At 42.6% G+C, this 23,657-nt stretch overlaps 2 protein-coding genes and 1 pseudogene across 8 annotated transcripts in view; 1 reads left to right on the forward strand and 2 right to left on the reverse strand.

Annotated features, from left to right (window-relative positions):
- Positions 1–2,821: 2,821 nt before the first annotated feature.
- Positions 2,822–4,974, reverse strand: LOC308284386 (heat shock 70 kDa protein-like; annotated as a pseudogene). Its single transcript has 2 exons — positions 4,898–4,974; positions 2,822–4,663 (listed from the first exon to the last, which is right to left on the reverse strand). The product of its transcript is annotated as a heat shock 70 kDa protein-like (transcript).
- A 1,859-nt stretch (positions 4,975–6,833) lies between these two features.
- On the reverse strand, positions 6,834–14,216 carry prmt1 (protein arginine methyltransferase 1). 2 transcript variants are annotated; one of them, XM_080723632.1, is made up of 10 exons: positions 14,153–14,216; positions 12,532–12,627; positions 12,232–12,387; positions 11,883–11,946; positions 11,367–11,509; positions 10,976–11,063; positions 10,071–10,186; positions 9,467–9,617; positions 8,658–8,779; positions 6,834–8,304 (listed from the first exon to the last, which is right to left on the reverse strand). In XM_080723632.1, exons 1-10 carry the CDS (start codon positions 14,177–14,179, stop codon positions 8,221–8,223), a joined length of 1,047 nt encoding a protein of 348 aa, XP_080579758.1. In that variant the 5' UTR covers positions 14,180–14,216; the 3' UTR covers positions 6,834–8,220. The 2 variants fall into 2 exon arrangements, with proteins under 2 accessions (XP_080579758.1, XP_080579759.1); XM_080723633.1 differs by having other exon boundaries at positions 12,532–12,618; positions 14,153–14,196.
- Positions 14,217–16,007: 1,791 nt separating this feature from the next.
- The window catches only part of ap2a1 (adaptor related protein complex 2 subunit alpha 1), a 33,928-nt gene continuing 26,278 nt past the window's right edge, over positions 16,008–23,657 (forward strand). For 2 of the 5 annotated variants that reach the window (XM_080723718.1, XM_080723722.1), the window contains exons 1-3: positions 18,282–18,714; positions 19,832–19,929; positions 22,898–23,109. In XM_080723718.1, coding sequence (XP_080579844.1) covers positions 19,863–19,929; positions 22,898–23,109 — 279 coding nt within the window. In that variant the 5' untranslated portion in view covers positions 18,282–18,714; positions 19,832–19,862. Of the gene's footprint in view, positions 16,027–18,281; positions 18,715–18,821; positions 18,943–19,831; positions 19,930–22,897; positions 23,110–23,657 lie in introns of those variants that run through there. The other 3 variants (XM_080723721.1, XM_080723719.1, XM_080723720.1) reach the window with 3 other exon arrangements.

Below are 23,657 nucleotides of genomic sequence, written 5' to 3' on the forward strand. Positions count from 1 at the left end.
AAAGATCATTTAGGGGCCCCTGCAAGTCTTAATCCATCCCATGTGCAATCTCCCAGCTTTCATAAAACTGTGTGGAAACAATAAAGATGAAAAACCCACTGCTTTGCAGAACCTGTGTGTGTGTGTGTGTGTGTGTGTGTGTGTGTGTGTGTGTGTGTGTGTGTGTGTGTGTGTGTGTGTGTGTGTGTGTGTGTGTGTGCGCGACTGTGCGTGCGTGTGTGCGTGTGTGTGTGTGTGTGTGTGTGTGTGTGTGTGTGTGTGTGTGTGTGTGCGTGCGTGCGTGCATGCGTGTGTGTGTGTGTGTAAGATGACCGCAGTCCAGCAGTCTCAACATGTCTTTCTCCATCATATCCCCTGGCCCCTGACCATAATAGGGCAGCTAGTGGACGCAGTGACAGACTTCCCTCATAAAGGTGTTGTAATATCAGGGACATCAAGCTGGAGAACATAATAGTGCAGCAGACAGGCTCTCAGGTTCCAGTTGTCAGGGTCATAGACTTTGGCTGTAGCTGCGCCCAGACAGATGAGGACTATACCGACATGGCTGGTACAATATTGTTTTGTCTTTTATACACTTACTTGTGTGTAATTTTGTCACTGCTGACAACTACTGGTTGGTTGTTGGACAGATTGGTCCCAGGGATGGTACCAGTAAGACTCCCTAATCGGGAGATAAGCGCCCGTCAGGTCACAGCGTGATTTTAGGCCAAAATGTGTAGGAGCAGTGTCCAAAAATGTGTTTAAAAAAATCGGCCTGACGATGGCGCTATATGGGACACATCCATGTTGATGAGATGAGTGTAGACATACTGTGTACCGATTTGCGTGATTTTAGGGCAAAATTTGTAGGAGCAGTGTCCAAAAATGTGTTTAAAAAAAACGGCCTGATGGTGGCGCTATATGGGACAGATCCATGTTGATGACATGAGTGTAGACATACTGTGTAGTGATTTGCGTGATTTTAGGGCAAAATCTGTAGGAGTAGTGTCCAAAAATGTGTTTTAAAAAATCGGCCTGAAGGTGGCGCTAAATGGGACAGATCCATGTTGATGAGATGAGTGTAGACATACTGTGTACCGATTTGCGTGATTTTAGGGCAAAATCTGTAGGAGCAGTGTCCAAAAATGTGTTTGAAATAATCGGCCTGAAGGTGGCGCTAAATGGGACAGAACAGATCCATGTTGATGAGATGAGTGTAGACATACTGTGTACCGATTTGTGTGATTTTAGGGCAAAAATTGTAGGAGCAGTGTCCAAAAATATGTTTTGCAAGAATCGGCCTCATGGTGGTGCTAGAAGAGGGCCATGTGAGAATTGGCATGGATCGGGGCAATGGTTGCGGAGATATGAGCAGGGCAAAAGTGCGACGTGTGACGTGTGACAGACGGACAGACAGACAGACGGACAGACAGACAGCCGGTGGAGGTTTTGATAGTAAGTGGGATGACGGTCGCAATCACACTTCCTCACATGGAAGCGTCCTTCCGCTTCTTTCCACCTGCCAGTGCAGAGCTTCACTGGGTGGAGGAACCACCCTATTCCTCACATCTCAGTCCCCTACACCGTGTGGCAAAAGTGGGAGTAGATATACACCATCTTGTTTGGACGCTTTCCCCTCAACTTGTTCGATGACATCACGCTCCAAGAGCCAGCTGCATTAGTATATAGTCTGGCCAAGCCCAATCTGGGAACCCATCATCAAAGAAAGGGCGTCGCCCACTCGGTCTGTCTCTCTTCCGTAGCCATCATTGACTCTGTCTCGAGGGTTTAACAGTGTAGGCTCGCTAAGAATGATTTCAAGGCGTTAAATATTGAAATGAAACTGTTCTTAATTTCCCCTCAAGGACCTACGGAAGGTGTCCCAGGACCCAACTTTGAGTGGGGTTTTGAGTTTGGCCAATTTGTCCCCCAGAAAATAGTTTGAGGGGCAGAGAAGACATAATATAATAGTCATACACATTTACAGCACATAGACACAATTTACCAAAGGGCCTCACCTCCATGTACAGATTAAGAGCATTCACTGTTCTGGGGACAAATCATTATTTTATATTTATTAGACATTAATTAGTCATTGGCCAGACATCACAAAGTCACATTCCTGTCTGAGCAGGTGGCCAGGACACTTCAGAATGACATTGACGTCTACTTTCACTTGACTAAACAGTTAAATCCTCTGTGTAAATTTAACTATGAGGGTACAAATGGACACATTAAAACTGTGCGGTCTGCCTAGTCTTTTATATATACTCAGGTTGCCAAAACAAGTCAAGTAAAATCCTCAGTGTCAATTTAACACTGAGAGTGTAATGGAGCCGTTTACATGATCCCTCTCCACCCCTCATTTCTCACATGCCATTACACCGACAAAGGAGTGCCAGACAAAGGAGTTCCTCAACACTTCATCATTTGCATCTTCATGCACAAGGTGTCAACTACCATGACACCATTATGCGACCTGACGGGTTTCAGGTACATTCCAAATAAAGAAAATGTCATCAATGTGCCTACCTAATAGCTAAATGTAAATGTGAATAACTCAGGACAGATTATTATGATAAATTATATTTATTTTATTCAAAAGATACAAAGCCACCAGAAGTATTCAATTTCACATTTTACAGCAATGTCCAGCAATGCATAAATATGCCACCTTGTCACAGATATTGAGTGTAAGTACAGTAAGCAGTACCCCCTCCCTAGCCTGATCTGTCCACTCTGAGAGTGGGTGGGGTCTATGGTCTGGAAGCAGGCTACCCCCTCCCCACACACACATACACACAATTTTTGTTTTGTTTTTCAAAGTCCATAGAAAACACTTTTAGTCAACCTCCTCAATGGTTGGGCCCTGGGACTGGGAGTTGCCTTGTGCCTGCTGTCTGCAGCTGCCTGTTACAACTTGCTGATGATGGGGCTACACACTTTCAACAGCTCTTTCTGCTGATGCTGATATTCCTCTTTATCAGCCAACTGGTTGTTCTCCAGCCAGGTTATGGCCTGATCACACTGCTCAATGACCTTCTTCTGGTCCTCTTCACTTATCTTCCCCTTCACGTTGTCATCCTGCACACTGCTCTTCATGTTGAAGGCGTAGGATTCCAGGGAGTTCTTGGCAGTGATCTTTTCCCTCTGAAGGTCGTCTTCAACTTTGTATTTGTCAGCATCCTGCACCATCTTCTCGATCTCTTCTTTGCTGAGCCGGCCCTTATCGTTGGTAATGGTGATTTTGTTCTCTTTGCCTGTGCTTTTATCCACTGCAGACACTTTCAAGATGCCATTGGCATCGATGTCAAAGGTGACCTCGATCTGAGGAACCCCTCTAGGAGCAGGTGGGATTCCTGACAGCTCAAACTTGCCTAGCAGATTGTTGTGCTTGGTCATGGCTCTCTCTCCTTCATACACCTGGATGAGGACCCCAGGCTGGTTGTCAGAGTAAGTGGTGAAGGTCTGAGTTTGTTTAGTGGGGATGGTGGTGTTCCGTTTAATAAGGGCTGTCATGACTCCTCCAGCTGTCTCAAGGCCCAGGGACAGAGGAGCCACATCCAGCAGCAACAGGTCTTGAACGTTTCCTGATGTATCGCCTGACAGAATGACAGCCTGGACGGCGGCTCCATAAGCCACCGCCTCATCTGGGTTGATACTCTTGTTCAGCTCCCTGCCGTTGAAGAAATCCTGCAGAGTTTCTGGATTTTGGGGATTCTGGTGGAGCCTCCCCTCCAACCAAGACAATGTCATTAATGTGCGCCTTGTCCATCTTAGCATCGCTAAGGGCTTTTTCCACAGGCTCTAATGTTCCCCTGAAGAGGTCAGAGCACATCTCCTCAAAGTGAGCCCTGGTGATGGAAGTGTAGAAGTAAGTCAATGCCCTCAAAAAGAGAGTCAATCTCAATGCTAGCCTGAGAGCTGGAGGACAGGGTTCTCTTAGCCCTCTCACAAGCTGTGCGCAACCTCCTCAGACATCTCTTGTTTTGGCTGATGTCCTTCTTGTATTTCCTCTTGAACTCCTCCACAAAGTGGTTGACCATGCGATTGTCAAAGTCCTCCCCACCCAGGTGAGTGTCTCCAGCTGTAGCCTTCACCTCAAAGATGCCGTCCTCGATCGTCAGGATGGACACGTCGAAGGTGCCCCCACCCAGGTCAAAGATTAGGACATTGCGTTCTCCTGACTTGCCTTTGTCTAGTCCGTAGGCAATGGCGGCTGCAGTCGGCTCGTTGATTATTCTCAGTATATTCAGCCCTGCAATGGTGCCAGCATCCTTTGTAGCCTGCCTCTGTGAGTCGTTGAAGTAAGCTGGGACTGTGATGACAGCATTGTTCACCTTCTGGCCCAGGTAGGCCTCAGCAGTCTCTTTCATCTTTACCAGGACCATGGAGGAGATCTCCTCTGGGTTGAAACATTTGTTCTCCCCCTTGTATTCCACCTGAACTTTGGGCTTTCCTCCATCACCCACCACCTTAAAGGGCCAGTGCTTCATGTCTGACTGCACCACTGCATCATCAAACTTTCTGCCAATCAGTCTCTTGGCATCAAACACAGTGTTGGAGGGGTTCATGGCCACCTGGTTCTTGGCTGTGTCTCCAATGAGTCTCTCAGTGTCTGTGAAAGCCACATACCGTAGCTGGGAGTGGTCCTGTTGCCCTGGTTATTGGCAATGATTTCTACTTTAATAGCAAAAAAGTGCACAGCACACCAGTCCTTGTGAGGTGCCGGCCAACGGGACAAACACTATGAAAAAAGAGTAAAGCCGCACACTCGTAGCTGCCGATGCTGCTACGAGTAGCTGCAGCTAGCTTGTCTGTCCGAAACGTTGGTTTCTCATTCTGTGTAGTCCTATAATAAATGTGCATCGGCTGCTACGAGTGTGCGGCTTTACTCTTTTTTCATAATGATTTCTACTTTGCCATGCTGCAAACCCCCACACAGGAGTAGGTGGTTCCCAGGTCAATGCCAATAGCAACACCTTTTGCAGACATTTTGAATAATACCTAGGAAAAAAATTAAGGGAATGTTAGAGACATGAAACAATTCAAACAATATGTAGACCTATAGATGATTGAAATTAATTATTATATTAATTATTAGTTATTATAAGTATTAGTTATATTGATTATATAAAAATATTACAGTACAGAAAATATTTCAGGCTTAGTCATGCATCTCTATGATTTTAAATAATCAAATTATATACATTTTAATATAGGTAGGCTAAGTATTATAGTTGATTGTACAAGTGATTCTCCTCAATGGCTTCCTGGACTTTAACACACTGAATAACTAATTCACACTAATAATATATTATAACACTATAGTTTATCCATAGTTATAATATAGCCTATATCTATGGATAAGTTCTCAATGCTGTAAATTAAATCAAATGGTTACTTTCCCGGTATAGCATGTACTATTATTAAAATTAAATTTCCAATCATATTCCTTATACTGTGACTGTCTGTGTGTCTGATGAACTAGCCTACTCTTATATGTTTGTAAAAAGCTTTCTAGATATTTCCACAAGTCTCTAATAGACTAACAGGCCCTATGTTTTAAACCCCGTGTTTGAGTGTTCCTTGTCAGATTGTATCATTTTATCCTGTGTGTCATCATGATGTCCGCCTGATCTTGAATAGTTTTCATGAATTGAAAAAAGTAAGCGGGCCTATTTTATGGCCAAGGAGTATTTTTTACTGATAGCTAATGGTTGGAATGGATTCAGCAGCCCCAAAATACCCTAATTACACACCTCATACGCTCATATTGACAATATTTGAATTTTTCCCCCTTTAATCCCAGGCCCTCGGGATACCCCCAACTTTGATTGGCTCCCACAAAGTGTCCAGAGGGAGTTGTGATTGAGAAAGTTCAGAGGTGATAGTAGACACCTTTATGAACACATTTGTGAAGAAAGATATTGGAAAAGATTTAGTTCCCAGATTGGTCCAGCATGAGGCTAACTTTCCCTTACTAATATCGATAGTGAATTTCAGAACTCCTAAACTCAAACGATCCGCCTGTCTCAGCCTCCCAGTAACTTGGATTACAGGCGCACTTCTAGGGGGTTTAGTTTAGAGAAATTGCGTAATTGGTAATATTGCAGTCTTTACCACCATCTAGCGGTGAAAATGGAAATTGGGAACAACACCAGCACAAATCACTGTCTCTAGCAAGTGTGACTTGGTCAAGGTAATCAAACTTTTGGGACATTTGTGTTTAATTGTTTAAAATCACAAATAAAAGTACAAATTTGTATTGAATAAGTTCAAGACATGAGAAGGACTTACTCTCTGGTCATCAACAGCCATTGATTATCGATATTCATTCCCAGACTGTTTAGGAAATGTGCTTTACTATGTCTGAACTCCTATAGAGCCAATGTGTAATAAAAAGGTTATAATATTATAGATGTGGGTGTTTACATATAAGATTTATCAGAACAAAACCATAAACCAACCGCCACAAAGCTTAATAGTCAATTTACACACGTCACTGAAGTAGGCTAGAATTTCAAGAGGTGAATTATATAAGCACTACTACACAGTATTAGTATAGTCATTCCTCATGAGGTCACAGGGTCTCAAGACAAATGAGACTCCCATTTCCCAGTCAGATTTTAGACAGCATGTGTCCTCTTGCAGCAAAATAATTATTCTAAAGGGTTCTGGGGTTTTAACAAATGTGAATTGAGAACAGATTATACATTTTAAAAGAAACCACCCATCATAAGTTATTCAATTTGAGATATACCTTCAGGAAATAAGTGAAATACTGTTCTGATCATGAGGGAATGTTTGATCTAGCTGGTCAGCTCAACTTCCCAAAAGTTAAATAAAACACATTTGTTTTCCAGTTTAATACTTTTTATTAAAAAAGCAGCAGACAAACAAGGACATAAACAAAAAAAAAATGAAAGAAAACGTCTGGTCTATTCCACCGTTACTCTGAACAAGTTACCAAAATTCCCACGACCCATCATGGAGCCAGTCATTTAAAAGACCGACCATGGATACATTCGTTTCAAGTCAACTGTTCTGTTCACCAGTATGTGGTCCATTTATTTTTTTCAGGCCCAGCACTAAAAGAAAATGTTAACTCCCCTCTTAACAAAACACTGCGAGTTTGATGAGGTGCTTCTCTTAAGGGATGGGAGTGTCCAGGTTTGCGCATGTAATGAATTCTGATGTGATAACCCCCACACAAAACCTTAAGGACCCAAACAAGGAAGGATCCAAGACGGATGGGAAACTGAGGGTAACTAGAGGGCAGGCCCATCTAGAACTTTATGAAATATTAGATAAAACATAATTCTAAAACATAAGTATCATGCCATACACCAAGTACACATGGTTTACTGCAAGGGATGAAGAGATTTATTTTTGTCTTAAAAACTGTAAGGGTCTATCATCTTTCAACAATTCAACTCTTGTTAATGGGCCCGAAGGGGAATCATCCCTTTTAACACTGATGCCCAATTTATACACGGCTGTGAACCGTGTCGGATATTTCTAGTGGAGAAAAAAAGGCAGACCCATAAGCTCACAATGTGTTAGCTTGTAGATCTGCCATTGCACACCACCAGCACACAACCACGTATAAATCACCCATAAGGAATCCAAAAATACAGATGGATGACTTTCTCCATCCAACAGAAGACCATTTTATGGTCCGACAGGGGCACCAGACACAGGTAGAGGAGGCGCTTCTTATGACCAAGATGAGAACGGAAGTAAAGACCGGGGCAGAGGGACGGGGCAGTAGGGTCATTTCAACAAGGTCCATGACTATACAGCGGGGGCCAAAGTGACTCAACAGTAACGCTATGTACAGGCAGGTCATGGTGGGGTCAGAGTATGCGTGTGTTACACATGGGGCTCAAGCACAGGCTAACGTCACGTCATGTAAACGGAAAAAAGACGCGCAGAGACATGGCCGCGTCAAACAAACAGTTCTTTTTTTGGGGGGGAGGGACTATTGCACAATGAATTGCCAGAGTACACAACTTTGGCCCCTTACGTTTGAAAATCCTTTTGTTAAATATACTCAACATCTGAACAAGTAACATTACACAAAGCCAGTTTAAAAAAAGAAATGATGGTTTTGTTTTAAAGGAGAGAAATTCCCTCTCCCACAGACACACATACACTCTGACCCTGTTGTCTCCTTTCTCCACGCCCTTCCTCAAAACACACATACACAGAAACACACAGGGGGTGAACAGGCTCGTACTAGCGCATCCTGTATTCTGAGGTCTTGGACACCTCACAAAGCTGACCCTTGAAGTCGATGTCTACGGTGAAGTCCAAGTCTCTCTGCAAATCAAAAAACAATGTCAGAATTTTGATATGGACAGTAAAATTCTGTGAGGGAGAAGAAAAGGCACATAATACAGAAGTTCCTGACAGCAGCAAGCAAGTGAACAGTCAACAAAATTGCACACAAAACTGTGATATGTAGCATTAGCGGGAATAACGCTACTACAGCCCGAACCAATTAAATTAACTAGTGGTGTATACAACCAATTATGACTATAACTAATTATTATTATTCATCTTGCTGTCTCATGTCTTAAAGAAAGCTTGGCCAATGTGGGATGGGGCGGGACATATGTACAAACAGACGCAGGACAAAGACGAAACACTGAGTACTGCATTTGTGGTCTTACGTTATTCTTTTCGTTTGGCTTCATATTGATGGTGCCGAATATCTCCTCCCCAGTTTTAACCGTCAGGTAGTCATCAAGGTAGAAGACTGTCTGCTTCCAGTGGGTGTAGGGAGATTCAGGACCTGGAAAGATGTATACGTTATTGTCTATAGTAAGTTGGCTGGGTCTAGACCAGGGGTCTTTAACGTTTTCAGGCCGAGGACCCCTTAGTTGAGAGAGAGATGAAGCAGAGACCACAACCTTATCATAGATTCGATAGTTTCATTGTTTGACAGCACGATCAGTATATTTTGGATTCATGTTAATGTGGGTTTTCAGATATTTAACCACTTGAAAGGTCAATACTTAACTTGACCTTTCACTCAGTACTTAGTCTGCTCTTTTCCCCCTCCAAAGCTCTTTGCCAAAAAAGCTGATCTACAAGCTTTGTCTAAAGTTCCCGGAATATTTACGCTAGGGTTCAAGTGGTTAATATAAAAAGGGGGGGAAAAAAACAAGTTTCTATCACAAAGATTTGGAAGACCCCCTGTAGTAACTCCTGGTCTAAACCTTTTAGTCCTCCCTCCCCACCAACAAGAAATAATACAAGTCGCTACTAGTGTGTTGCCCTGCCTGGCAACCACGCTAATAAGACTTGCACTGATACAGTATCACCTATTAGTCGTCAACGCAGAATATATTTAAAGTCCACAACATGCTTTTTTCCATCAAAGATCCAGCAGCACAACCAACCAGTTGGCAGACAAGACAATTGATAACTAAATTTACTGCAATGAAAAAAAGAATCATATCAATCAATCAAAACATACTGGTGGAGAAGCCAGTCCTCTTGTGGCAGCGTGTGAACTCAATGTTGAAGTAGGTGACCAGGGCGTGAATGTAGTCGTTCCTCTTCACCTGCAGGCAAAATGGTGAGGTGAAGGACAGGTCATCGAGCTTCACTGTGTAGATGTCCACTTCCTGTGATAAGACAAAAACAGGGACAGTGAGAGATCCAGTGAGTAGGGCTGTGATGGCACGGATTTCTTTCTAATCAATGAAAAAGCATTAGTCTTCCTTGTGGGTCCATTCAGTTACATTTGTTAACTCAACGTTAAATGAACACAGAGGATTATAAGCTGAATTCACACCAGCAGCAATTTTCCTTAACTTTTTTTCTTCCAAAAGAAAATCTTGTCTGAAACAACCACATCACCTTCTTGTGTTACGCTTAGTACATGCTAATTTCAGACCACAGCGTGCTACTGGCTGACTGCCACTTTGTCTTTCAAGTTCAACTTTTCCACCACTTTTTGCTGGCTCCGCCACAACAGATCACTCCCCACTTGCTCAGAAAAGAATGCAGAATAGTGTTGCTGAATTCAGCGTTACTGTGGTAGGTCTTATTGTAGTTTGACAGCACTTCGAACCCACCTTTATGAGACACGCACTGCTGACCAACTGTTTGGGATCCACCACGTCCACCAGGGGCTCCTTGATGGCCACCTCCTTGATGCAGGACATATCAAAGCCATACACGTTCTCCCACCCTATGAAGAAATAACATCAACACCGCATTAGACTGACACATGTGGGTTTCCTAGTCCTTGAGAATTCAGCAATTCACCTCTCCGAAAGAGGTTCCCAGTGAAATAAAGAAGAAATCAAATAAACAATATCGTGCACGCCACACACCCATTCAAAAAGGAGAACCCCAGACTGCTGTCTGTGCTCTATATGTGAGACTTCATAGACTACAAACATGGGGTAGCAGCAATTGTTGCTTCATCAGCTCAGCTTAACTTGTTTGCTCAGATCTGTAGATTTGAAGATGCTCGAGTTACTCCCATTTGCAGAATTTGCTCGTTCGATCTGGTCAATAAATGTCAATCGCGGTATATGAAACTGTTGCCAACCATTGTGTTACCGATTATAATACTCAGGGGTGGCAGTGGCTAAGGAGATAGAGCTTGGGACTGTTTGGGAATCGGAAGGTTCCCGGTTCGATCCCAGCCTCACCCCATGTTACTATCTACTGTTAAGTGTCCTTGAGCAAGACACCGAACCCCCAACTACTCCCGATTAGCACGTTGGTGCCTTGTATGGTTTCCTCTATTGGTGTGTGAAGGGTGAATGTAATGCGTTGTAGAGCGCTTAAAAAAAACGTTACCAGGCGGGTCAAACATCTACTTATTTACGACTTTATGATCACAACATATAACCTAAATAAAAGCCTAAATGTTCCAATTGCACAACATAGTAATTAAGTCTGTGTCTACATGGCATGTATTAGACCAACAGCCCAGTACACCAACTCAAGTAGGTGAAAGGCCACTCACAGTGGATTTTGTAGTCCTTGTACTGTCTGTCTTCAATAGCTGTGACATAGAGCGTAGCCCGGTCAGGGAAAATCAGGCCATCTGGTTTCTGTTAGAGGACGAGGGAGGTCAAAGAATAGGCACGAGAGAAAAGAAAGACAGTTAATACACTTGGGGACAACAGATTACCAGTCTATTCAGAGGCCTGACATTTGGCAACAGCTGTGTAGAATTCTGATACAAAACATCTAGACGCTGCTTAACTGCCAGCCCTGCTACACACACACAGCCAGGTCATCCAGGCAACGTGTAACACATTCGCACACAAAAAGACAGTGGTTGCCCCGACGTACAGATTACCAGGAGAAACTTGACTGCTGCTGGCAGGGTATCAGGACTCAAAAACACGTACCAGCCACTTGTCTCTGGCATAGATGACGGTGTTGAGCATGGACTCGTAGAAGAGACAGTAGCCCATCCACTCTGAGATGATGATGTCAACACCCTCCACTGGCAGATCCACTTCCTCCACCTTGCCCTTGATGATCGTCACAACTGCAAGACAGAAGGCGAGTTCAGTTCAAGTTCAGAAACATGTAAACTCTAATGATAAATATGAAGTTGAGTGGGGCTGCAACAATCAATTCTTTTCTTATTGCATAAGTTACGCATTACTTTTTTTTTTTATCAATGAACGATTAAACAGAAAGCCTCATTTATAGGCCTATTTTGTCGCACAATGGCTTCATCCAAAAATAGGGAAACGGCTTTAGATCAGCTTTTTTTAAGCCAATAACGACGTGCACAAAATAGGATTAATTATGAATCTGTTTGTTAAATTATAGATCAATATATGTTGTAATAATCGATAAATAATTGGTTTTATTAACTGTTGCAGCCCTACACAAGTTATCTAGCTGCTGCTCACCATCATCCATCTTGTTGGCCTTGACGATTTTCACAGCGTAGTCAGAGATACTGCTGCACTCAATCTGGGAAAAAAAAAAAAAAAAAAACTTACTGCATGCTAGTGCAACATCTCACTTAGTTATGCCATCATATCCACAGGGAAATAAACACTCATGACATGATGACTATAAACAAGCATAGCAGGCTTTCCTGAGCTATTTGTATCAGACATTCCAGCCACTCCCAAACATGACTCCTTAAATATAGCAGTGTAACTTCATGATGTGAGATGTTGATTAGAAGCAGTACAATGGGCTATATTATACAGTGGGTGGTCTTTATGGTGAACATGAAGAAGCGTTACTTACCCCTATGACCTTCTTGGCGCCGGCCTTGGCAGCAAACATGCAAAGGATACCTGTGCCACTGCCCACATCCAGCACTACTTTGTCCTTGAACAGGTGCTTGTTGTGGAACATAGAGTTGCGGTAGGTCAGAGTGCGCACCTCGTCTTTGAGCATCTCCTACGGTGGCGATGAAGAGGACAAGAACAACACAAATTAACCTGATACAACAAACAATCTGTAAGTTTTGATTGATTACAACACACATGAGATACAGTAAAAGATTAAGCGGTTGCTTTTCATCTTTAGCCACAAGTCAGGTACCTCATGGATGCCAAAGTGGGCATAGGAGTCAAAGTAGTAGTCCTTTGATGTCATGTCTTCAGCAGCAGGCTTGGCCGAGCCCTCCCCCTGCACAATCTCAACAAAGACAGTCAAAGTTATAACCAGGTAGAGGGTGAGACCATACCAGACCAGTAATGGAAATTGAAATGCAATTAATATCTTATAATAGTATAATTATAATATCTTACAATGTTGTGCTTGAGGCAATCAAAGTGATAACTTTGATTTCCAACATGAGCCATTCAGATACAACTCAAACAGCGTTGTGACATTGACTGTTTCTAATCTGTAATTTATTGTCGAATTGAATTTCATTGGAAGAAACTATCAGTAGTGCACTAGGGGAGCATTACTGAAGTGAGCAGCAGGATGCTGTGTCTCCACTAAACTCAGTAAAGTTTAAAGTCAGGAAATCAGTGCATCTAGACTAGATTTTTTAAAAGGGTAATAAACAGGGGAAAAGGCATTAAATAAATATAACGAATTGAATAATGAAGGTTAGTGACAGTAGGCCTATATGTACTACCCATATGGTCTTTACAACTTATGCAATTAACGCCTATGCCTACTACTGGGTAAGGGTAACCACTAACCATCAATGATTAATATTTTAAGATAGATTAGCATAATATTCTGGCTCCATATGAATATACTATACACATAAATGGCGTAATATCGAAGGCGTTCGACTTAAAGCTCAGGTAGATCGTCCATTTAATAGTAACAGTTACATAACCCAATGGGTTAACTTAGGTGATTCAACTTTTTTTCCCCATCCAAGCACAAAAGGATGGGAGCACATGGTTGGTAGAATTAATGACGCTGAGGCAGGCCGCCTTCATCCATTGACAAGTATAATTCTATTTTTTTTTCTCTAGCAACATTTTATCTTTAATCAACCATATTGAAAATTCTCATCGACCTCAAGTTCTGAATCTGATCCCTAACAGCCAACTCCCATTGTGAGATCCAAGAGAATCATCATCATCATCATCATGCTATGCTACCAGTTAGCGGGACCAACAGGCTTTCACTGTTAAACTCGATTAACCTTTCGCTCGAACATAACATTCCATAGCACGCATGACCAGTGAGACGCACGTTGGCATCTGCCACTCTCTGTGTGTTTAAATAGCACTGTAATGTAACTATCAACTAGTGCTGTATGAGCATGAGGCAGCATTTAGTTCTGCTAGCCGGCTAACACGTTAGCCCCCATGCGGTCCCAGCAGTTATGAACAGATTCAATGGGTGTGATTCATTCAACACAATGAACTCTCTGACCTGACCCATAAACATTAATATCGCTACACGGCTTGATTTATTACATAAAACATGCAATGATTCAAACTTGTGTTTTTGTTAAACAAACAAAGTATGGATTTAGATAAAACAAATGTTAGAGGGGTCTCTCTGTATCTGATCAAGTAAAATGGATGCTTCGTTTCCAAGTGCGTACATGCGGCGATCCGCGACCGCGAACCCTGGCGTGACAACACCCGACATTTGAACCGTAGAAGAGAAACCACTACCAGTCCAGAACTCAATTATTCACCCTGGAAATGTGTTAGTGAGAATTTCGTTAATATTGTGGACTTACCTCCATTGTGTCTGTGGTCTCCGCCATTTCGGTCTGCTCTGTGCAAGACGAGTCGAGATGGAACAAGCATGTAAAGGCGCCTCTCCAATCCCCGCCCATTCAAATGAAATATGATGTACAATTGGATGGATTTTGTTAGACTCCGCCTATAGTTTCAGAGGAATGAATGTTCATTGGTTATTTTCTGGCAAGCGCAATCTCGAGTTTCTCAGGCTGAAGGCTCCATCTCGCGAGAGTGTCGCTTGTCAGACTGGTCAACAGACCAACAGACTGGTCAAAATACAAATTCTATGTGTAAAATTATAGGCATACTGTTGCAATACAGTCTGTTGTCTGTGTTGTATGCTGCCTGAGTGCATTGTTTAGAATAGATTGTAGGTAGTTTGGGGCTTTTAAGCCGTGACATCATTTTGTAGGCACAGGAGAACTCTGCCCCCAGAGCATTTTCTGTCCCTCGCTATTTCAACAGATCCGAGACAAAAATAACGACTAAAGTATAATTCTAACACTTTCCTTTCAACAACAAAGAGAAGAAAAATGTGTAAATAGTAAAAATATTAAAAAGATTCACGGAAACTGGGGGCAGAAATTCTCTTCTGCCTACAAAATGATGTCATACTTAACAGCCCCTATTTCAGTGTAGGGGCAACGGGTAGGTTTCTGGTTCAGGCCCTGCCCCGGCTCCTCCTGACGTAGTGTTGAAATGTCTTTGAGCAAGAGCAAGACACTGAAACACCATTGCTCGCTATGAGCAGATTAGTGGCTTGCAAATTTGCAATCTGTGAAAGGCGCGATGTGCAGACCATTTAAATATTTTCAGTCAGCTGTATTTGATTGAGCAATAAAGTTTGGTGAGATATATTACTGTTCACCCAAACAATCTAAAGGTCACAGGGAATTCCTATGCCGAATGCTGATGACATATCATAACCTGATAAAAGTGTGTTTTAATTGTCACTTACACTGACAACAACATTAGTTCAATGGCCTTGTGCTTTGTGTCTGCCCTGAGATTTGAAGGTCAGGGTTCAATGCCCAGCCAAGTCATACATAGACTATAAATGGTACCCAACTGCTTGGCACTCACTCAGCGTCAAGGGTTGGATTGGATGTAAATCATGTAACCAGGAGTAGGCTGCACATCAAGCTGCTACAGAAACAGCCTATTGGCTACATCCCTGCAAGCCAAATGAAATGACATCATGATGACGTTTCCGGTGACTCCGGTGACGTTCAGAACTTGGCCAGATCACAGCCCATATGGGGATGATCTTGACGTCATTACCAGAACGTCATATGGACTATAGGATTATTGTTATTGTTTGTAATGATAGTTGAAATATGAGCATATAAGGTTATATTCTGGGACATATCTGACTAGTTATGATATTTATCTGGCCTCGATCGGACCCTCTCTGATTAATCCAGGACGTCCGTTTTCGTGGGCAGGATATTTGTTGGTTGAAATCAGGTGATATTCTAGGCCAGATCTGACTAGTCATGGTTTGACTTGATCTGGCCCCAATCGGGACGTCACTGATTGGTCCAGGTCCTGACCGTGCTTGCTGGGATGGCTTAAGCGCTGGTTTCCGAAGGCTACTTTGCTTGTGCAAGCAGTGACATATTGATGGGACCAGTAGTTACTCAACTGTGCAAACACAACAAGATAATAGTAAACAAAGGTATATTCATCCTGAGATCCTGAGAGACAGATACAATATCTTTTTAGTGTCAGTGTCTAAAATGTGCAAGAGCAGAGGCATAATATAATATTCTGTGTATCGTTGTGTCTTTATAAACAGTGTCAAATGTACAAAAGAAGCAGAAGGAATACATAGTAGCCTACATCAGAAAAAGTCAAACAACATGTGCAAGTAAGTAACATTTTGAGAAGTATCTCAAGACATTCAGGGGGGGGGGGGATCCTCTCTGAGAGAGGATCTTCTCTTATAGCCTACTAGTAAGGGGAACATAAGAAAATCTGCGAAGTAAATCGTTACCAAGAAATTTCTTCACCAATGTGTTACTAAAGGTGTGTAATAATATGTACTAAAAGGTTGAAATTCAACTCCCGGGGGAAACCTCATAAAAAAACTGATTTGTGTTTGTGTCCCATTAACTTTACTATACAGGAAAAACTACAAAAAATAAATCTGCTTTAAGTAATATGTGAGGGGTCAAACTAGGGGTTTTTCATGATGCTGAATCCATTGCAAGGATTTGTTTTGCACGAAAAACATTCCATGGGCGACAAATGGCCCCCACAAAACAGTGAAAAGTGACGATTCATCACTAAACCATCGTTTTGTGGGTCAGATTTTAGCCCAAGGAATGTTTTTCGTGCAAAACAAATGCTTGCAATGGATTCAGCATCATGAAAAACCCCTAGTTTGACCCCTCACATGCTACTTAAAGCAGATTTTTTTTTGTATTTTTCTCCTGTATAGTAAATTAATGGGACACAAACACAAATCCGTTTTTTTATGAGGTTTCCCCTGGGAGTTGAATTTCAACCTTTTAGTACATATTATTACATACCTTTAGAAACACATTGGTGAAGAAATTTCTTCGTAACGATTTACTTCGCAGATTGGTCAAATATCTTATAAAATCCCCTTACTATACCTTGAATTTCTTTCTTGCATTGGTACGGGCACTGTCGGGCAGTACCTCACTTTCTGTCTGTCAGATCCTTGGTAACGTGCACAGTGCACCCCATGGGGTACTTGAAGATGTCCACCCCCTCCACTAGTCAGGAGGGGCATGTATGACCTTTGCATACCTAGCAGTCATTCGGGCCAGCTGGGGAATCATTCTTGGATGGGGACCATGATCTGGGACTGGGTAAGGGAGAGGTTGAATATGGTGGTGAATACTGGTACCAGGTCAGCACATGTCAAAGCCCCTTTTCCACTGCAAGGTGGAACCAGAACTTTCAGGAACCTGAACCTTTTTTTTTGGTTCTGGTTTTGTTTCCATTGCGCACGGCCCGGTTCCAGACAAGGTTCCACCTTTTGTAGGTCCTGCTCCAACTAAACTTTAGTTCTGGGAACCTATGTGCGGGGCCAGCAGCGCTGCTGCTCTTTTTTGGGACCTTCCCGGTTAGGTCTGGTTATATGGAAACGTAAGCAGAACTTGGTCCCGGAACATCATGGGTTCTTGAAAGTTCTTGGTTCTAGAAAGTTCTGGTTCTAGTTCTGGGTTGGCCCTACAGTGGAAATGGGGCTAGATGGTGACCCACCCAGGTTTGGCATCTCTGAAGCTGCTTTCCTGAAGTTCACCCATTTTAAAATCCCTGACAGCATAATTTATGTTGTGCAATTTGCAAAAGCCTGTCTGGGGCTAATCTCCAAAACCACAGGACTTATCAGCGCAACATTTCTTGTGAATGCTGTTAGTAGCAAATATTATGTTTTAATTCAATCATACATTTCTAATAAACTATTTTTCTCATGACATGGCCAAGATTGCCTATTTCCTCATGTCCTGATGGCTGCACCCCATGACTCATGACACAGCTCCCCAGGCAACCAGCCAGGCAGCCTGGCGGAGATCTACGCTCAGACAGGAGGAGCACACCCAATTATTATTATTTTTTTCTATGTAAATCAAAGATTTGCCATATTACCAAAAAAAAAAAAATACTAATTTGGACAAAATGTTGCTTCATTTATGCCACTGATCGATCCGAACTCAATCAAAAGTTTCAACCAATCAGCCTTGTTGTATTTGGAGCTGGCAGGCGAAAAGGAAGCGAGTGTTGCGCGAGACTGGGCAACTGCGTCGACCAGTCAAGTGGTTATAGAGAAATTGGTTGTCTATCGAATAATGTGACACCACCAGGGATCGCTGTAATCCTAGGCAAATGCATACATAATGCATACATGATTACAAGTTGTTCAAATGAGAGGAGACAACAGCAAGTCACGTGTAAAGGACTGTGCTTCATGGTTGTGTACAGTCCGGTCAGATATATTAACACGGCATGATGAGTGATCATGAAAAGGATTCTCTGGCAGAGAGCCTCTCAGCCCGCGGCAAAACATTTTCAAACAGCGACCGCTGGCGCCACTTAATTCGACACGTCACCGATTTCAGTGCAACACCGCTGCCTGCTTGTGCTGCTGTCACGAGCCCAGTTCAAGGCAAAACGGAGAGGAGGACTGGTGAATTACAATTGAATTGACATAAATTATTGACAACCTGGTTATTTACCACGTTCTTTTAGCCAGCCGTCAAAGATAACTGGAATGCGAATAGAATATCGCTGTATGGAAATCGATCCGTTTTACTGGCTGGTTAACGTACAGCGTCAAGTGGGTGATATGTACTAACAGCATTTTGAATGATATCGCTAGCCAGCTAGAAGCTAGCTGTTTAGCTAGCCCTGGCCGTGCGTGACTCTCTCCAAGAAGATAAGTTGTGTCATTTTTTCGGGGCTTTGTTTTTCTTTTTAAATTCCCACCGGGTGGATTATCTGACCGAGTTCTCCTGGGAAACATCCCCGCGGTGACCCCCCCCACCCCCCGGGTTGACGTCCGATAAGCGTTGCTTCAGTCCAGGTACTGTCTGATCGCCGTCCCGCGGCCAGCAGAAACACCCAGAGGAACGGAAGGATTGAATGAAACTGCTCCGCTGTAGCTTTTAGCCCTTTTAGCCCCTCTCCTGCTTGCTAGCGGATCCGCTGATGATCAGCTCTAATCTACCAGATAGAGAGAAGTTAACATTCAGTCTGAGCGTGTTAATAGCTAATTATAAAAGTTGTAGCAAACGGCCGGGGCTGCTAAGTGGTTAGTTTACGACTTAATTAGCAGGTTGCTAGATTAGCTCCGGTCCATAGCGTTTAGAAGGGAGTTCTCCTTGACGCTATGTCACCGGTGAGCCATTGAGCTCACAGCCGCGGCAGCCCAGCCTCTCGTCTGTAGTGAAGATAAATAATACACTTTCACTACTCATCAAAACAAAGACTGTTCTAAGATACTGAAAGCCGACTGTCCTCAGTGGGAACAATCGGAGCCCCCCACCTCACGTCTAAAATACACGTTTTGGCTAGAAAAGAAAATATCTCGCCGGGAAGTTTTACCCTACTCCACACCGCCGTCTTTAGCCCCATATAGAACCAGAAAATTCCATTGACCAGATTTTGCCTTCCGGTGAAATATTTTCTTTTCTGGCTAGAACTGTGTATTTTAGACGTGAAGTGAGGGGCTCCGAGTGTCCCCACTAAGGAAAGTAGCCTTTCTACTCCCTGCAACCGTCTTTGTTTTGATGAGTAACAAAACTGTATTTTTATTTTTTACTACTGACGAGGGTATGCAGCCTTTCTTACGGGTGCAAGGGCTCATCGGTGAGTCGGTGACATAGCGTTAAGGAGAACCCCTTCTAACGCTATGGACCAGGGCTAGCTGCTAGATGAACTAATCCTTAATGCATATATATACCGTAGTAGTTATAGTACGACGGCTGTGTCGCTTGCCAAAAAGAGACGATCTACTACGGCGCTTTCGCCTGTAGATATGCTCTTCGGCAGGAGACATCGTGGTGCTATATTATGGCTTTTAATAAGCCCTCGGGTGTTGTTGGTTGACGTTAGCTAGCTGTAGCTTCTTCCACGTTAAGTTCAGTATGTGAAAAACCTGAGCCAACATAAATTCATTTTGTGTTTGTGTTGGGGTAAAGGCCGGAGGAGTGAGGACAGAAAGCTGCGAAAATGCCGGCTGTGTCGAAGGGAGATGGAATGCGCGGATTAGCGGTGTTCATTTCAGACATAAGAAACTGTAAGTAACCATTTTATTGCTGTTGATTCTGTTCCCCTTGTTAAGCTAATAAAATGTCACCTGGGGTCATTTTGCTATATATACTGTACCCGTCCCTCAGTGGGTATAGTGTTTTCGTGTGGTGTCTAGTTGGTCTGTTGGTTGGTTGACCTCTTGAGTGACTAATAACCAGTAACGTGCCAGTTAAGCCACGGATTACTATCCGTTTTTCTGTTGTAGTAAGAAGTAACGGATAGTAAAGCGTGGCCTTCTGTTTTCCTAGATTATACTCTTATCAGACTGTCGCATAATTGGTGGCACTAAGGTCGTGATCTTGAGTAACAACGTTACACCTAGCTACAATATGGGTGTTCAGGTACCTTGAGTTAATGTAAAGAAAACAAAAACAGCCCAGGCACATACAGTAGGCTCTAATGTAGCCTGACACTGACAGCGCATCACAGGTTTGAGTCCTGTTCCCGAGATCATCTCTCTCCCTGTTGATTGTCCATCTCCACTATACACTATAACATAAAGGCTGAAAAGACCCAAAACGGAGTAGCATACAGTTTGTTATAAGTTGTTCAAAAATGTATTTAGTACATCTATTCTCTGATGTACTACAGCAGAGCTCATAGTTGACAAAAGTACTGTACCATACATAATTACCTTGACCATAAAACCAACACATAGTCGGGAAGAAATATTGAAACCACTTTATCCTCTGACTTTACCACACATAAACCCACTTCTTTTTTTTTAAACAATATGTTTATTTTTGTTTTTCATTTTTTAAAGAGACATACAAAACAACATGTACAGGACAATAATATACATAAACCCACTTCTTAGTAACACTAAGGACACAGGACAATAGTGCGTGCATTCCATGTCATTTGACACTGTGGATCATCTATTCTACACCATACATTTCCCATCTCCTACTTACTACACTACAGCTTCTAATTAAACCATTTCAGCTTTGGTCCAGCCTGTCTTGTCAGCCCTGACAGTGCCCATCTTAGTGCTGGGAGTTTTGCACCTGTTTGTTTGTAATTGTTTCACAAAATAGCTGTTATACACTGCCTTAATTGCAGGCATAGGTTTAAATTGTTGGATAGGCCTAGCAGTTTCCACAAGTGCCAAGAAATTCAGTGGGTTCATTGGGTTGACTTGATTGTGATTATATTCCCAGTTTTTACATACCTAGTTATATGTGCCAGCACAGCAGCAATGGCCTTACAAGACAATAGAACAGATATTGGGCCACTCTAATTTATAATCTTAAAAGTTAAATATGCAGTCCAGTCAGAAAGAAAACAAAACAAAACAAAAACAGTTAAATTAGAAAGTCACAGTTTTCTTTATTTGATTGTCATAGTCTTACTTTTCTTTTTTTTTTTTTTAAGATTTGTTTTTCGGCTTTTATAGTAGACTGACAGGAAAGGGGGGTAGAGATGGGGAGTGACATGCGGCAAAGGTCGTCCGGATCGGGAATCGAACCGGCGACGCCGCAAGGCAACCATGCCTATGTGGCATAGCCTAAGTGGTATGTGCCTGGACCAGTAGTCCAGCGGGCACCCCCATTGTCTTATTTCTACTGACTCAACCGAGGTTGATTAGTGGCTAATGTAATTGTTGACACTGATGTAGCCTACAATTAGCCGCAAATTGCAACACTTTTTTGCTATCTGATTGTATTAAACAACGGCTCTATGGAAAGCTTAGAATTGACTCTTTCTATCTGCAAAGTGTTTGTTTCAGAAAAATCCACCATAGACATGTTATGAGCCAGTTTCTATCAAGAAATTTGGTTCAGCTGATTATTTTTTCTAAGTACTGGAGTTTGGAAGCGCTTGTGGAAAATCGCTCAACGGTCCTGTGACCACCTGGTCCTAAATGTCACATAATGCAGGAGGCAGCGGGACGTTGCGTTATAGAAGACGAGCGCTTCCGAAGTTCAACACTTAATAAAATAAAGAAAATAAACCATGTCTGCTCGGATTTCTTGACAGAAAATAAATCGTAACATGTTTACGGTGGATTTTTCTCAAACAAACACTTTGCAGATAGAAAGAGGATTATGCAAGCTTTCCATAGAGCCGCAATATTGCTGAGTTTGACGTCTTTTAATACAATCAGATAGCAAAAAACTGTTTACACGTAGATGCATTGGCTGCCTATGGGAGGTATTGCAACCCTAGATTCATCCGAAAATCTAATGTTGCAATTTGCGGCTAGCCTACAATATGGTGCTCATTCAGGGCTAGTAGATTGTGCCCCAAACCTAGATACATTTGACCAACTTAGAACTTACCTAGTATTGCTCTTTCTGGAACAGTCTGTTGTATCTGCCCTTGTTTTCTTGGCATATGCAGGCGAATGTTGTCTGTTCAGCAGCTCACTAGACATGACAACACTTTCCCAAGAAAACCATTTCCCTGCTACTATTTGCGTAATACGTACATGATCTTAGCCCTGTGTTTCTGTTCCCCTTTCTCACTGCTAAACCCAGCTATCCTTATGTTCCCTTGTCTCGTCATTCATTCTTTAAACCTTTCTTTTTTCCTATCCTAATAAATCTGTGCCTTTTCATGTCCTTTTAAATAATATATCTATCTGGTGGTCATGTCTTCAATTTAGTTTGTCAATTTCAAGTTCAAGTCTTCATCATCGGAATCTGTCTGAGTCTTAGCCTATTATTATAAAATGGGAACGTGTAAAACATTTACCCCCAATTTCTTTATTAAATGAAGGGGAGGGGGGGGGGGGGGGAGAGAGATGGAACTGCTTAATGGGATTCCTTCTCGATCGGTGGGCTTCAGGGGCTGAATGGGGGATCTTCATTCTTCAACTGTTGACTTCAGGGCTTGAGTGAGTCAAGGAAAGCCTGATAACTCATTGTTGTCATCATGTCACCCATTTCACACTCGGGAGTGGTAAAAAATGACCATGCTGACCGTGTCTTGCTTCTCTTCCTTCTTCCCAGGTAAGAGCAAGGAAGCTGAGATCAAAAGGATTAATAAGGAGCTAGCCAACATTCGTTCCAAGTTCAAGGGGGACAAGGCGCTTGATGGCTACAGCAAGAAGAAATATGTCTGCAAACTGCTTTTCATTTTCCTGCTGGGCCATGACATTGACTTTGGACACATGGAAGCTGTCAACCTGCTCAGCTCCAACAAGTACACAGAGAAACAGATAGTAAGTCTTTGTGTGCGTGTGCGTGTGCGTGTGCATGCGTGCGTGCGTGAGAGAGAGAAGCTTCCACTCTTCTTTATCCCTCTCACAATTGTCAAAACATTGTGATCATTCTGTGCCTGCCCTTTAGCAATAGTATACCACAAGTTATGCTCATGCAATTTCTCCTAACCCAATTCAACCTAATTCAAGGGTCACAACTGTCTGTGTTGACAGAGCTAGAGATCATTGACCTGGGTGTCCTGATATTTTGCTGGGAAGTACCCACCCCTCTAGAACTAGTTCTACAATGAATTGCTGTATATTATAGTATGAAATTTAGGTCAGGCTGCAGGCATATAAAGGTGATATAGATCACAACCTTATTGTGAATCTCACCACATTGTGCTAAGTTCTGCTAACAGCCTTGAGCTGTTTTGTTATATTGGCAGAATATAAATCTTCCCTCTCTAGGAAAAAATGTACACTGATTGACTGTGAATGTTGTTCACTTACTATTTGCAACTGTGTCAATTCTGTCAGTGTTGCCATTTAAAGTTCTGGATAAACAG

This window comes from Nannobrachium achirus (genome assembly GCF_963921795.1).
Source record: "Nannobrachium achirus genome assembly, chromosome: 4".
NCBI classification, from domain to species: Eukaryota; Metazoa; Chordata; class Actinopteri; order Myctophiformes; family Myctophidae; genus Nannobrachium; species Nannobrachium achirus.